The 13,194-nt window shown below is 49.2% G+C and overlaps 2 protein-coding genes across 3 annotated transcripts; one reads left to right on the top strand and one right to left on the bottom strand.

Annotated features, from left to right (window-relative positions):
• Positions 1-4,189: 4,189 nt before the first annotated feature.
• On the top strand, positions 4,190-6,266 carry Atf4 (activating transcription factor 4). The gene is made up of 3 exons (XM_021225391.2): positions 4,190-4,383; positions 4,929-5,252; positions 5,367-6,266. Exons 2-3 carry the CDS (start codon positions 5,024-5,026, stop codon positions 6,188-6,190), a joined length of 1,053 nt encoding a protein of 350 aa, XP_021081050.1. The 5' UTR covers positions 4,190-4,383; positions 4,929-5,023; the 3' UTR covers positions 6,191-6,266.
• A 1,979-nt stretch (positions 6,267-8,245) lies between these two features.
• On the bottom strand, positions 8,246-11,222 carry Rps19bp1 (ribosomal protein S19 binding protein 1). Of its 2 annotated transcripts, none has more exons than XM_040754110.1 (4): positions 11,071-11,222; positions 10,815-10,949; positions 8,962-9,059; positions 8,246-8,773 (listed from the first exon to the last, which is right to left on the bottom strand). In XM_040754110.1, the coding sequence occupies exons 1-4, from the start codon at positions 11,120-11,122 to the stop codon at positions 8,720-8,722; spliced, it is 339 nt and encodes a 112-aa protein (XP_040610044.1). In that variant the 5' UTR covers positions 11,123-11,222; the 3' UTR covers positions 8,246-8,719. The 2 variants fall into 2 exon arrangements, with proteins under 2 accessions (XP_040610044.1, XP_005067056.1); XM_005066999.4 differs by having other exon boundaries at positions 8,246-8,762; positions 11,071-11,221.
• Between the last annotated feature and the right edge of the window lie 1,972 nt (positions 11,223-13,194).

Raw genomic sequence — 13,194 nt, 5'->3', positions numbered from 1 at the left:
CTCTGGTTCTGATTTGCTCATGTAGCATTTTGTTCTCCCATCAAGTCTTTCTATTTTATCTATTCTTGCTACCTCTCCATCAGTGTGATTTTGGTGACACACTTTGCAGCTGTGTTGGCCCTTCCTAATGAGGGTGACATGAAGTGACTATAAATAGCACTGACCCTGAAGCAACCCACTTGAAATTAGGGTAGCATAGATACCTGCCCTTTTTTCCCCCCCTCCCATAGGTTAGGTTGAGCCAGGCTATATTTAACCTTTCTGCCTCCTCTCCCATGTACATGTAAAGACTCCTTCAGGGTTTCTTTTGGACTTGTGTACGTAGTACGAGGAACTTGAAAGAGAGAAAGCCAAGAACCTTAACTGAAACATGCCCCCTGGCTGTTTATAATAATGAAACCGGAGTTGAAGGCAAGTTTTTGGTTATGAGCCTAGCCTTTAGCGGCTGAGCCATCTTTCCAGCCTGGAGTTGAAGGCAAGTTTTTGGTTATGAGCCTAGCCTTTAGCGGCTGAGCCATCTTTCCAGCCTGGAGTTGAAGACATGGTTTTGGTTATGAGCCTAGCCTTTAGCGGCTGAGCCATCTTTCCAGCCTGGAGTTGAAGACGTGTGTTGCCGAGGTGAGACTGAGTAGATAAATATAGAAGGGTCCAAGGTTCTGGCTGGTGCCTGTGGGGGGGGCGGTTGGTAGACCGCTGCAAAATCAGATTTTGTTTAGATAGATTTGGATTTCCTGTCATAAGTATTATAAGACTTTCCCAAGCTGTCATCTCTGAACTGATTCCATTTAAGATACCGGAGAAAGTGCAAATGCAACACTAAAACTTGAAGATGCTCCAGCTTTTAAATGTCCCAAATAATCACAGCCATATATTATGAATTTAGGAAAAAGTGAATTTATGTCCTGTCTTTAGGAGCAACTTTGACTTTGGACTGTACTTTGCAAAAACCATCTTACAAGCAAGAGCCTCTTAGAAGTTCTCAGAACAAGAAGTGGGAAGTGTTCTGTCCTGTGCGTTTGTTGATTAGCTGGGTAGGCCTTCCTCTTTGCTGTCATTTTCTTTGTCATAAAGAGCAGGAGGTAGCCCAGTGCTCTGGGATACTGTCCCTCCTCCCTCTCACACTTGTCAGTGGAGCCAGTGGCTGTGCCTCCACTATGCCTTCCTTGTAACTCCCAAATATTGAAAACTGTACTCACTCCCCTAATAACCAAGCAAACCCCAAGTTCACTTTGGTTCTTCTCTGTTGCCCTTTCTCAAGAACAGAATTCAGGAGAGCAGTATTTTTATTCATATTAACAGTTGAGACTTATAAAAAAATCTCCTCAGGCACGACCCTGGCTGATTTTACTCCCTTGTCATCCTCCAAAGAGCTCAGATGGTTAAGGGGAATCAGCTTCAGGAACAAGGCCCTGAGGGACCCTGAGGGCAGGGGTGCTCCATGTGTTCAGAGCCTTCTGCCAAGGTATACTTCCTTGGGATTATGACTTGATCGGACTGAGAGGGTCTGCTACAACTCTAGCTTTTTTTTTTGCTTTAAGTTCAAGACTAAGGTAATTGATGAGGCAGTGGGGACTAGAGTTGACCCTTTCACCAGTCTGGGAGGTTGGTTGTAAGCCTCTTAGACTTATAAATGGCCAAAATACCAGGATTGTAGGTTCAGTATTTAATTGCAGACTTGGGGGTGAGATGGGTGTTAACTTTTATTTTGATTACCTTCTAGTCTTTAAACTCTTGGTCTGTGAGGCCAGGTCTACAACTTGCCTTCTTCCCTGTCCTTCCAGGGTGACCAGTGTGTTAAGCTGGTAGAATGGAATCAGTCACCAATCTTTGTGTCTTGTCTTGGCTGGGTCCATATGGGAGCAGCTTAGCTTTGAGGCCCAGAGAACTTTATTCCTTTTTCTCCTTGAAGGAGGAAACTCAGCTGGGGAAAACAGCATCTTCTGCAGCACGGGAAGAAGAAAATAAAAATCTCCTTTCCAACAACTCTGATGTGTGTATGTGATATGAACTATTTTCTTACATGGGTGGTCTGTTTTCAGTTTAAAGCATTTGCCTTGGATTTCTGTAGTAGAATGGGGAAAAAGAAGCCACCAGACATTCTCCTATGGCTTCTGCAGTGTCAAATCAGGGTTAGTGTTTTAACCTTTTGCATGGCCTTATGTCATGAGCCTTCCTAGAGCAAAGGAAGACACAGTTAACGCTTTTGGTGCCTTTGTATGTAAGGATAACAATTTCTGTATGTTTACACATGCACTGGAGATTTCCTTGTGGATGAGAAACACCCATTATGTAAGGCTTGTGCATTCTGGTAATATTTTTGGTTTTTATATTGAGAGTGTTTTACTTTGTAGCCTTGGCTGTCCTGAAACTCACTCTAGATGAGGCTGCCTCCTGAGTGCTGGGATTAAAGATGCAGCACCACCATTAAAAACTGAGTTTTTAATGAGTTTCAATTTTTTTCTCCTAATTTTTAAAGACATTTTACTTTGTGTGTATGGGTGCCTTGCCTGCATGTGCCTAGTGACCACAGAGGTCAGAAAAAGGCATCAGATTCCCTGAAACTGGAGTTAGGGATGGTTTGTGAGCCACTGTGTTAGGTCTGAACCTGGCTCCTCTAAGAGCAGCCAGTGCTCTTGGGGCCATCTCTCCAGCTCTGAATTCTGGTTGTTTATAGTTGTCTTAGTGTCAGTCAATAGTAAAACATCCTCTGAGGAAGCAGGATGAATCATGGAGTAGAGGCTTGGGATTTTAATAACGATAGCAATCAAAATGACCTGCCCCCCCCCCCAAGTAGCTCAGGTTGGTCTTAACCAACCATGGAGTCAAGGATGACTTTGAACTATGGTACTCTGGAGACCTTTTGATTGTGCTAGAGTACCTGTCTTGCAAATGTTTAGTAGTGTTTGTTTTACATGTCTCTTTCTTAGTACAAGGAGAGACAACTTCCGCTTGAAGAACTGGCGCAATGGATGTCACCTTGCTAAATGCCCCAAATGACTGAGCCAATTGTGTGAGTCACTTCAACAAAAGTGGAAACGAAACTCAAGATTTCTGCCTTTAAGGCAGCGGCTGGAGTGTGGATGAGGGACTCTCAGCACTTCCAAAACAGCACCCTTTATGGAGGGTTGGCTTCATCGCTTATCACGTGTCGGGTGGCTGCTCACACATCTGGATGACTTCTTGGGAAGGTTATGCCTGGAAGTTAGACTTAGGAGTTACTCAAAACTACCTTGGGGGTTGAGACCTAGACGAACAAAACATGATCTTAAAAGGCAACTGACCATATATAAACCAGCCCCAAGCACCCCTATGATGGCAGAATGGGACTATTTAAACGAGGTTAGTTCTGAGATTAGGTATTTTTTCCCAGTATAGAGTTCAGGGAAAAGATGCAGGGCTAGAGGAACCGGAATATCCTTCCGATGCGCCCCTCTCTGTTCCTCCTTCAAAGGGGGGGTCCCTGGACTAAACAGGCTGAAGGCTCAGACCAGGGAACCCCGGTGGGCCTCTACAGGCTGGAAACTTGCCCTTTCGGTCCTGAGAACACCACATATAGGGAAGAAGGGTTTCCAGAGCAAGGGTCAAGCCTGGGGAACTGTTTGCTGCGTTCTAGGCCAAAGATATTTAGGAGCGATGCATGAGACAGCCATCATAGCAGGGTCACCCCTGACAAGAGCCGGAAGGTAAGACAGTTTGGCGGCCGGAATGTGTTGCAGCTCCGCCCTTCCCGCACAGACCTAGTGCTCCTACAGTGCTCAGGTTCGGAGCCAATAGAAACGTGAGGTTTACATGACTCGCCACGCTTGGGCCAATCAACTCGACGCGGGCTCCGTCGGCGTCTCGCGTGATAACCAGGCAGCTTAGGCTTTGACCATAATAGCTTTGGCGAAGTGCTTCTCCCCGCCTTGTGAGCTAGCACCGGATGTTCGTGTGGAGAGATCCCTCCGCGGCGACACGTGACTTGGGTTAGCCATGAACCTGTGAAATAGTGTACATTTCTCCTTTTTTGGGGCCTTCGGAATAGTCTCAACTTCACAGCTACTCCCCGAGCACAGTGGAGAAGGGTTGGGGAGGGCCAGGAGGTCAATGGGATGCGGTTGGGTGGGCCCGCGGCAGGGTCACGTGATCACGGCGGGCGGATGCGCGGGGTGCTGCGGCTCGCACAGCATATAAGACGCGTGTGCAGGGCGTGTCGCGGCCATTTCTGCTTGCTCTCTAATAGATGAGGATCTGTACGCTGTTGTCCCCTTCTTCCCCTCCCGCAGGGTTTGCGGCCACCATGGCGTATTAGAGGCAGCAGTGCCTGCGGCAGCGTTGGCCTTTGCAGCGGCGGCAGCAGCACCAGGCTCTGCAGCGGCAGCCCCCACCGGCTTAAGCCATGGCGTGAGTACTGGGCCGGTCGCGCAGGGCGTGTGCTTTGTTGGGGCTGGGCGCGGCCTGTGGCTGTGGCGCGTTGACCGCCATACGCGGCTTTACGAGCGCCCGGACGCGTCGACCTTGTTTGTGTGGCCCCGAGACGCCGGCGCTCGCACGCGGCTCGGCGGGGTGGGGTGGGGTGGAGTGGGAAGCACTGCCTTAAACGCTGCTGCTTCCCTTTGGAAGTCTGGCAGCTCAGCCGCGAGCTCGCTGGCTTCCCGGTGACATCCTGCGAACGTGGCGCGGCCAAGATGGCGGCGGGGCGGGGGTGGGAGTCACAGGGGCGGGGCACGGCGGTCATGGCCGTATTAGGAGACAAGGACAAGCTGCTTCCTCTGGGTGGCCAGTGAAGCAAGGCTGGGCCTCCATCTTGTGCAACCTGAGCCGGCGGCTGGGGAGGCTTACACAATGGCCTTGGGCCCGCGTGCTCCCCATCCACAGGCGTCTGGGATTTGGCCATCCTGCATTTTAGTTAGGAAGATGACGGGACTTGCTTTTGGATTCTCATGCAGGCTCTTCACGGAATCCAGCAGCAGCGTTGCTGTAACGGACAAAGGCACCTTCGATTTAATAAGCACATTCCTCGATTCCACCAAAGCCCTACAACATGACCGAGATGAGCTTCCTGAACAGCGAAGTGTTGGCGGGGGACTTGATGTCCCCCTTCGACCAGTCGGGTTTGGGGGCTGAAGAAAGCCTAGGTCTCTTAGATGACTACCTGGAGGTGGCCAAGCACTTCAAACCTCATGGGTTCTCCAGCGACAAGGCTAAGGCAGGGTCCTCCGAATGGCTGGCTGTGGATGGGTTGGTCAGTGCCTCAGACACCACCGGCAAGGGTGAGTGGGTCACTTGTTCCAGAATGTTCTTTTCATGTGGGCCTGGTGTTCTAATGGCTTTCTGCCTTATGTGGTCTGAGCCATTCACTATATCTTTTTTTTGTTTGTTTGCAGAGGATGCATTCTCCGGGACAGATTGGATGTTGGAGAAAATGGATCTTAAAGAGTTTGACTTTGATGCTCTGTTTCGAATGGATGACCTGGATACCATGCCAGATGAGCTTTTGGCCACGTTGGATGACACATGTGATCTTTTTGCTCCTCTAGTCCAAGAGACTAACAAGGAGCCCATGACAGTGAACCCAATTGGCCATCTCCCAGAAAGTGCAACAAAAATCGACCAGGTTACCCCCTTTGCATTCTTGCAACCCTTTCCCTGTTCTCCAGGGGTCCTGTCTTCCACTCCAGATCATTCCTTCAGTTTAGAGCTAGGCAGCGAAGTTGATATCTCTGAAGGAGATAGGAAGTCTGACTCTGCTTCTTACATTACTCTAATCCCTCAGTGTGTAAAGGATGAAGACACCCCCTCAGATAGTGACAGTGGCATCTGTATGAGCCCTGAGTCCTATCTGGGCTCTCCCCAGCATAGCCCCTCCACCTCCAGGGGATCACCAAGCAGTCTGCCCTCTCCAGGTGTTCCCCGTGGGTCACCAAGACCCAAACCTTATGACCCCCCTGGAGTTTCTTTAACAGCTAAGGTAAAAATTGAAAAGTTGGATAAAAAGCTAAAAAAAATGGAGCAAAACAAGACAGCAGCCACTAGATACCGCCAGAAGAAGCGGGCGGAGCAGGAAGCCCTCACAGGCGAGTGTAAGGAGCTAGAAAAGAAGAATGAAGCTCTGAAAGAGAAGGCAGATTCTCTTGCCAAAGAGATCCAGTATCTAAAAGACTTGATAGAGGAGGTCCGTAAGGCAAGGGGGAAGAAGAGAGTTCCCTAGTAAGGTAGTGCTTTGTGCTTGTACATAGTCTTGTGATGAAGCTGTTTGCTGTAATAAATTATTTTGTAGTAAAGTACCCCTGCAGGTTTGCTGTGTCGTTCTCTTTCTAATTGACTTCTGTTGAGTAGCAGGTGCAGTTGACTGGGTATTTCAACACCGGTCTGAGCTGTTTAGGTAATGAGGGAAGGTGTATGTATCCTACCGACTAGCTAGACAATCTGGGCTACAGAGGGGAACAGAGTGCCATCTGTTCATAATTGGCTTTGTGCCATACATCTGCCATGTAGGCACCTAGATAAGCTGGTACAGTACTTGAACAAAGCTGATTAGGTTTCTGCCCTGTTGAGGGCAGAAAAACCAAATACCAAGGAATGGCTATATTGGGAAGCTGGGCTGTTTCCACCTGGTTAAGGTCAAAGGGCTGGGTGTGATTAAGCAATGGTTGGGCACTGTCTACAGGGTAGGAAATTGTACACAAGGAAGATTGAGGACAGCCAAAACTATACCTATAAACCTGGTCGGGGTGAGCCAGGACTCCACCTCCAGGGTTAGGAGTGGTTTCCCTGACCAGCCTTTTCAGTGCTATTGGAATGTAGTTCCTTGCATCTGATCTAGGCTGAGATCTGGAATTCTCAGCCTCACACTAAGGGATCTGCCCACTACAGTCTTTGGCCAAGAGTGGAGGAAGCGCTAGAAACACTGGCTTTGTTTTTACTTTGGGCTGTGACCTTAGAGTCCTTCCCCATATTTCTGTTCCATAGTCATTATGTTAGGCTTCTTTAAAGATCCAGCCTGATAAACAGATGTTAAAAATGTCCTGGTTATTTCTCATTTTCTTGGTATCTTGTTTTTGGATGAAGGAAGCAGGACTGTTTTGGTTCACCCTTTTTATGCTGGCAGAAGCTAGACTTGTTTTGGCTAGTGATGAGGTGGTGGATGTAGGGTTTGGAGAGAGAAAATCCCAGGAAGAGAATGTCTGCAGTGAGACCCAAGTGCCGAGTACCTCCCCAGGTACTCTTGGCCATGGTGGACATCCGGTAAATGCTCAAAAGTGACTTCAGAGACAGGCCAGCTCAGGCTGGGGAAATGTCCCCAGTGCAGACTGCTGGCTCTCTCCTGACTGGGGAAACTGAGAAGGGAGAGCACCCAGAGCTCCCAATTCACTAGCTTATAGTCATGGCACCCTCCCTCACGTTCCTGCTTGTGCCGACCTCCTGGATGGATGGCCATGCTTCCCATCAGGCAGAGGCCACAGGAGGATGGATCCACTCTTACGTGATACAGGTAGTTGTGTCCCCAAGTTGAGATGCAACACTGTTTAAAGGCAAAGGAGAGAGCCTGGAGTCCAACCACTGTCGTGCAGGGGCTAATCAATACCCTTCTGCTAGAAGCTCTGGGATGTGCCCGGGTTCAGGAGTCCTATGACCCGAGGAACCCCTGGGCTGAAAAGGACACATAGGCTCAGGGGAACAAGGCTGTTTGAAGATTATCAGCTTCCTCCTCAGGATTCCAGCTAGCTGCACTGAAGGGTGTCCTGGTCTCTGACAGGCCATCTCTTCACTGGAGAGTAGACGTTGGTGCCATTCTTCCCACAGGGTGTTCATTCCATGACTTTCCCTTTGCCACCTGTGTCTGGCACTGTGTTTTCTGGAAAGGGTCCAGTTTGCCTTGAGGTGGCACAACCCTGGCTTTCACCGTGTCCTTGGCTGGGGTACAGACTTAAATGTCAATGTTTGCTTAGGATGACTCCTGAAACCCTGACCTATGTCCCATTCCATGCACCATGCGCACCCAGCTAGCTTTTCTGGGGTTACAGCAGACTCCAGGCTTCTGGAGGGCTGAGGCAGCTCCACGTCTATTCTCGCAGACCCGCTGTCCACGTCCTACACAACACTGGCAGCGAGTGGCCGTGCCGAGAGAGCATTGCTGGTGGGAGGGCTCCTCTGGCTCCTACTGGGCCAAAACTGGGGGACTCTGACACGGAGCACCTGGATCCACATCGCGACGGGAGATGTCACACCAACAGCGCGCATGCACACACAACCCGAACACACATTTGCTCAAATCCACATTTACTTGAACCCAACAGATGACATGCAGTTCTTGGCGGTATGGTCTCAGAGGGTCACCTACCTGGCCCTGTTTCACAGCATAGAGCCCTAGGGTCCTGTCCTGGTCAAAGCTTACAGTTCAGAATCTTTTCTGGCAGGGCATAGATGGCTCCAACCGAACAAGTACAAATCCACCTCAATGTGAGGGCAAATTTGCCCCAGGCTTGCAGCTCTATTCCAGTGTCCCTGGGATACCAACTCTGGGGCTTCCTGAGCCAGGCTAGATTGCACTGCCACCTGCTGGTCACCCATGGCACAGAGCCACAGAGACAGACAGTCAAGGGAGGTTGGTGCCTTTTGTCCCCCACTATTCCTCGGGAAGCCTAGTTGCCAAAATACTCCCTCTGGAATTTCTGGAAGTCTTCTTCAGTGAACACAGTGCCCTCGGCCTTCTTCTTCTTCTTCTTCGTCTTGGTCACTATCCGGTCACAGGCTTTGCGGCCCTGGTTCTGCTGCAGAATCTGGAAAGGTTCTGGAGTGAGGGCATAGAACTTCCATTTTTGGAAGCACAGGTGGGAACCCTTCAGATCACATGGCTCAGGGCAGGGCTGGACCAACTCCACACTGTATTCAGGGCTGAGACAGATCTACACAGATCCTCAAAAACAGCCTCGGCTATTACCCCAGGGCCCTTCCTATAGCTTGCACCACCAGACAAACCTGCTGGGTCACAGACTCTGACACGGTGCTTCTCACGCTGGTCATAAACTTCAGGTTTGCTTTGAGGTGGTCTTGACACTGTCGTTTCTGGTACTCATCTGTGGGTGGCAGACAGGGCATGTCATTTTAAGACTCATCATACTACAGAAGCCTTCTGATTATTAGTCTGGTCTCTTTTCAGCCAAATCTACTTAGTTTGCTGAAAGTCCCTGTCTATTGGATGGCTTTCAGTTAGTCATATAACTCAAGTACTCAACAACTGTGTCTTAAGCCAGGCATCCTGGTATATATAAACCTGTGATCCCAGCACTGGGGAGGCTGAGACGGTCAGACTGCTTCTAGATACATAGCAAGTACCAGATCAAACAGTGTTATGTAGTAAGACTTTAAAAACAACACACCAAAAGCCCATCACCAACAACAAATAAAAACAGGTATGTCCTGAGCACAACTGTGTACCATGCTCTAAGAAGCAGGACACAGACAGGACTTCTGGCCTCATTTCTACAGGGAAGGACTGAGAAATATGATGATGACAATTTTATTGGGGGTGGAGGCACTCTCACTCTGCATACTCTAGACCAGGTTGGCCTCAAATTCAGAGATTTTCCTGCCTCTTTCTCCTGGATGCAGTTTAGTCAGGGTTATCCACCATATGAAGAAAAACTGAGCAGAAACAGAAAGAAGTGGAGGGTTGAAATTTGAGCAAGGTCCTCAGACAGCCTCACTGAAAAGACTTGAAAGTCAAGAGTTGTCAAACTTCTAGAACAGTGGTTCTCAACCTTCCTAATGCCGCAACCCTTTAGTACACAGTTCCTCATGTTGTGGTGACCCCAACCATAAGATTATTTTAGTTGCTATTTCATAACCGTGATTTTGCTACTGTTACGAATTGCAATATAAAAAAATTCTGATGGTCTTACGTGACCCCTGTAAAAGGGTAATTTGACCCCAAGGGGTTTCGATCTACAGGTTGAGAACCACTCATCTAGAGAAAGAGCATCTGGGGATAGACGGAAAACAGTGCAAATCCTTGAAGGGTAAGATGGACGCTGGTGGCGCACACCAATCCCAGCATCTGGGAGGCAGAGGCGGGCGGATCTCTGTCAGTTCAAGGCCAGGACAGTCAGAGTCGTTACACAGAGGAAAAAACCCAGGTCCTCTGCAAGAGTAAGTACTCTTAACCACTGGGCCAGTCCTCTGGCCCTGATGGATACTCCATCTTGATTCTTGTTCATGGCACATTTACCTCTGTTAGCCTTCTTTCTTCCAGATTCGAAAGCCTTGCTGGATAATGCCTTCCGCCCTTTCTTTTTCCCCTGGCAGCTCAGCCTTAACCTGGCTTGTTACTTTGACTCTCCCTTGGAGCACCGTACAGTCTATTATCTCACAAGCCTCACACACTTAGCAAAGACTTACATGCTAGTTTTGAGACTCTGATGCTTCTCTTCCCACTGAGGCTAACACAGTTCATAAGTACCTGGATCTTGCGTTTCATTCACCTTCCCGGGCAGGTCTTGCCTTGAGCTCAACCAGGCAGCCAGGAAAGACGACAGTGAACTTCTGGTCCTCCTACCTCCACCTCCAAAACGCTGGGATTACAGGTGTGTCCGCACTCCCGGCTCCTCTTTCACTTTCCCTCATTCTGCTAACAGCTACACAGCAGGTAACAGCGAGGACTCGCAGCTGAGAGCTCAGACGTGGGAGTTAGACTGCTGGGTTCGAAACCTGTGCCCCACCATTTCAACAGTCTTGCCTTTTCCTTGTAGAGTCCCGGGTAATGTTTGGAGCCCCGCCTCGACGGCGCTGCTCCTTAATCCCGCGAAGCCCTCGCAGACGCTTCCCCCACTCACCTAGCGCGGACTTAGGCACCTTTCCCTTCGCTGAGTTCCGTAATTTCAGGGCCTGGGCGGCCTTTGCCCTCGCCCTGCGGGTCCGCTTCACCGGAGCTCCGCTCGCCTTGGCCTGGCCGGGGGCGGCACGAGGGGCTGTCGGGAAAGGCAGCGAAGGACCGAGTCGGTGGGCGTGCACCACCCTGTTCCCACCCTCCCCGTCACTTCCCTCGGGGCCTCCTGCCCAGCGCGACGTCCCAAGGCCAGCCGTGCTCACCCTCCGTTGAGGCCAAGAGCTCCAGGCCGCGCCGCAGCAACGCCGCCGACATGCTGCCGAGCCCGCCCACACGCCGATCCTTATTTCCGCTCTGGCAGTGTTCTCGCCTCGGTGGAAACCGGAGCCGGAATCCAAGGTTCCGCAGCGGCCGGAAGTACCCCCTTAGGGCGCGGGTTTAACAGAATTCCTCTAACCAGGGAGGAACAGGAACTGGAGGCGTGTCTAAGGCGCCGAAGCCACATTTGTTGTCTAATTCCTACCCAACAGGCATTTTGTGAACCAGGCTATGCCTCCTTTGACAGCCTCGGCTTCCAGCCTCGCTGGTCAATTTTGGTCAGGGGCCAAGTATTGAAAAGTCTCAGTTTCTACAAAAGAAACTAACTGTAAGGTTGGGGTGGCCTTGAATGCACTGTGTAGTTGAGGATAACTTTGAACTCCTGATCTTCCTCTCTCTGCCTTCCAAGAGTCGGAATTACAGACCTAAGCCACTTAGTCAGGCTTAGACAGTTTTTCACGAACGTCAAAGCAACACACAAATCCTGTGCACCGCGAGAATCTAGCTGGTTTCCACTAAGCCAGTCACGTTAGAGACATTTGCCAGTGAGGCGAGGTGTCACACACTTGTAATCTTTTTTAAAAATAATTTATTTTTATTTTATGTTTATTGTTCTTTTGCCTGCATGAATGTCTGTGTGAAGGTGTCAGATCTTGGAGTTACAGACAGTTGTGAGCTGCCATGTGGGTGCTGGGAATTAAACCCGGGTCCTATGGAAGAACAGCTAGTGCTCTTAACCGCTGAGTCATCTCTTCAGCCCTCACTTGTTTTTCTTTTTCTTTCTTTCTTTCTTTTTTTTTTTTTTCGAGACGGGGTTTCTCTGTATTGTTTTGGAGGCTGTCGGTCCATCCTGGCCTCGAACTCACAGAGATCTGCCTGCCTCTGCCTCCCGAGTGCTGGGATTAAAGGCGTGTGCCACCACCGCCCGGCCAGCCCTCACTTGTAATATTAATACTTGGGAAACTTAACTGGGAGTATTGCTGTGAGTTCCAGGCCAACCTGGACTGCATACAAGACCCTATCTCAAAAAACTAAATAGATAAAGAAATAAAACCATTTGCGAATAATGTGCTTTGTCTTGAAAATGAGTTTACTGCAGAACACTGTTTATGTTAAGCAATGACCTGGTCGTTAAGTGAGTGAATCAGTGAATACTGCTGGGCATAATGGTACAACATCTATAACACCAGCACTGGGAGGCTGAGGCAGGAGGATGGCAACTTTCAGGGCAGCTTACATAGCCACGTACCAAGTTCTAGGCCAGTCTGGGCTAGTGAAGAACTAGAATGTATTAGCTCGGTGGTAGAATGCTTGAATTTAATCCCTAGTATTGAAAAAGTCACCTTTAAATAAAGCATACACCAGCAAATGTTACACATGGATGTTCTTGGGGTACTGAGTTATTATTTTTAATTTTTAAAAATGTGTATGGATGTTTTGCCTCTGGTGCCTCTGTTCACCATAGGTGTTCCTGGTTCCTTTGAAGGCCAGAAGTGAGCATCATATCCCTTTGAACTGGCTTTACAGACTTCTGTGAGTCATTGTTTAGGTGCTCGGAACAGAACCCATGTCAATTGGAAGAGCAGCCAGTGCTCTTAACCCCTGAGCCATCTCTCCTGCCCTGACTTTAAAGAATGAAAAGGGCTGCTTAAACAAAACATTTTGAGACTTTCCAGTCTGGAAGTGTCTCTTCTTCACCATTTTGGTTTGTTTGTTTGTGTTGGTGATCAAATGCAGGATCTCTTGAATTCCTGGCAGACTTTCTACCTTCAAACCCAGAAGAGACTCTTTTTGCAGTGGGGAGAAACCTGCGGAGTTTATTTCTCTCTTGGAGGCTCCTAACTAGCACCTGGCATGTGGGAGCCATGTAGCACCAGCCAGCCTGTGAATGGTGAGTGAAAAGGGACACCTGAACTCACTGGGCCAACATGTACTGAGGGTTTTGCATACCTGATGCTATAGAATGTGGGCTACAAAAAAATGCTGATTGTCCCTGGACAGCCCTCATCATCCAAACTCTACTAACTAATCCAGAAAGGACACACTCCTTATAAAAAACACTAGCAAGG

Source organism: Mesocricetus auratus, unplaced genomic scaffold (genome assembly GCF_017639785.1).
Source record: "Mesocricetus auratus isolate SY011 unplaced genomic scaffold, BCM_Maur_2.0 Super-Scaffold_100010, whole genome shotgun sequence".
Lineage (NCBI taxonomy): Eukaryota > Metazoa > Chordata > Mammalia > Rodentia > Cricetidae > Mesocricetus > Mesocricetus auratus.
This window is presented reverse-complemented; position numbering and strand designations above follow the sequence as displayed.

Excerpts from the sequence above, each read along its gene's own strand:
- Atf4 (XM_021225391.2), top strand. The coding sequence starts at position 5,024 with ATGACCGAGATGAGCTTCCTGAACAGCGAAGTGTTGGCGGGGGACTTG. Across the intron at positions 5,253-5,366 it reads CTCAGACACCACCGGCAAGG|AGGATGCATTCTCCGGGACA; the intron begins GTGAGTGGGTCA and ends GTTTGTTTGCAG.
- Rps19bp1 (XM_005066999.4), bottom strand. The coding sequence starts at position 11,122 with ATGTCGGCGGCGTTGCTGCGGCGCGGCCTGGAGCTCTTGGCCTCAACG. Across the intron at positions 9,060-10,814 it reads GGTGCCTAAGTCCGCGCTAG|ATGAGTACCAGAAACGACAG; the intron begins GTGAGTGGGGGA and ends TGCCACCCACAG. Across the intron at positions 8,763-8,961 it reads CAGAGTCTGTGACCCAGCAG|ATTCTGCAGCAGAACCAGGG; the intron begins GTTTGTCTGGTG and ends GAACCTTTCCAG.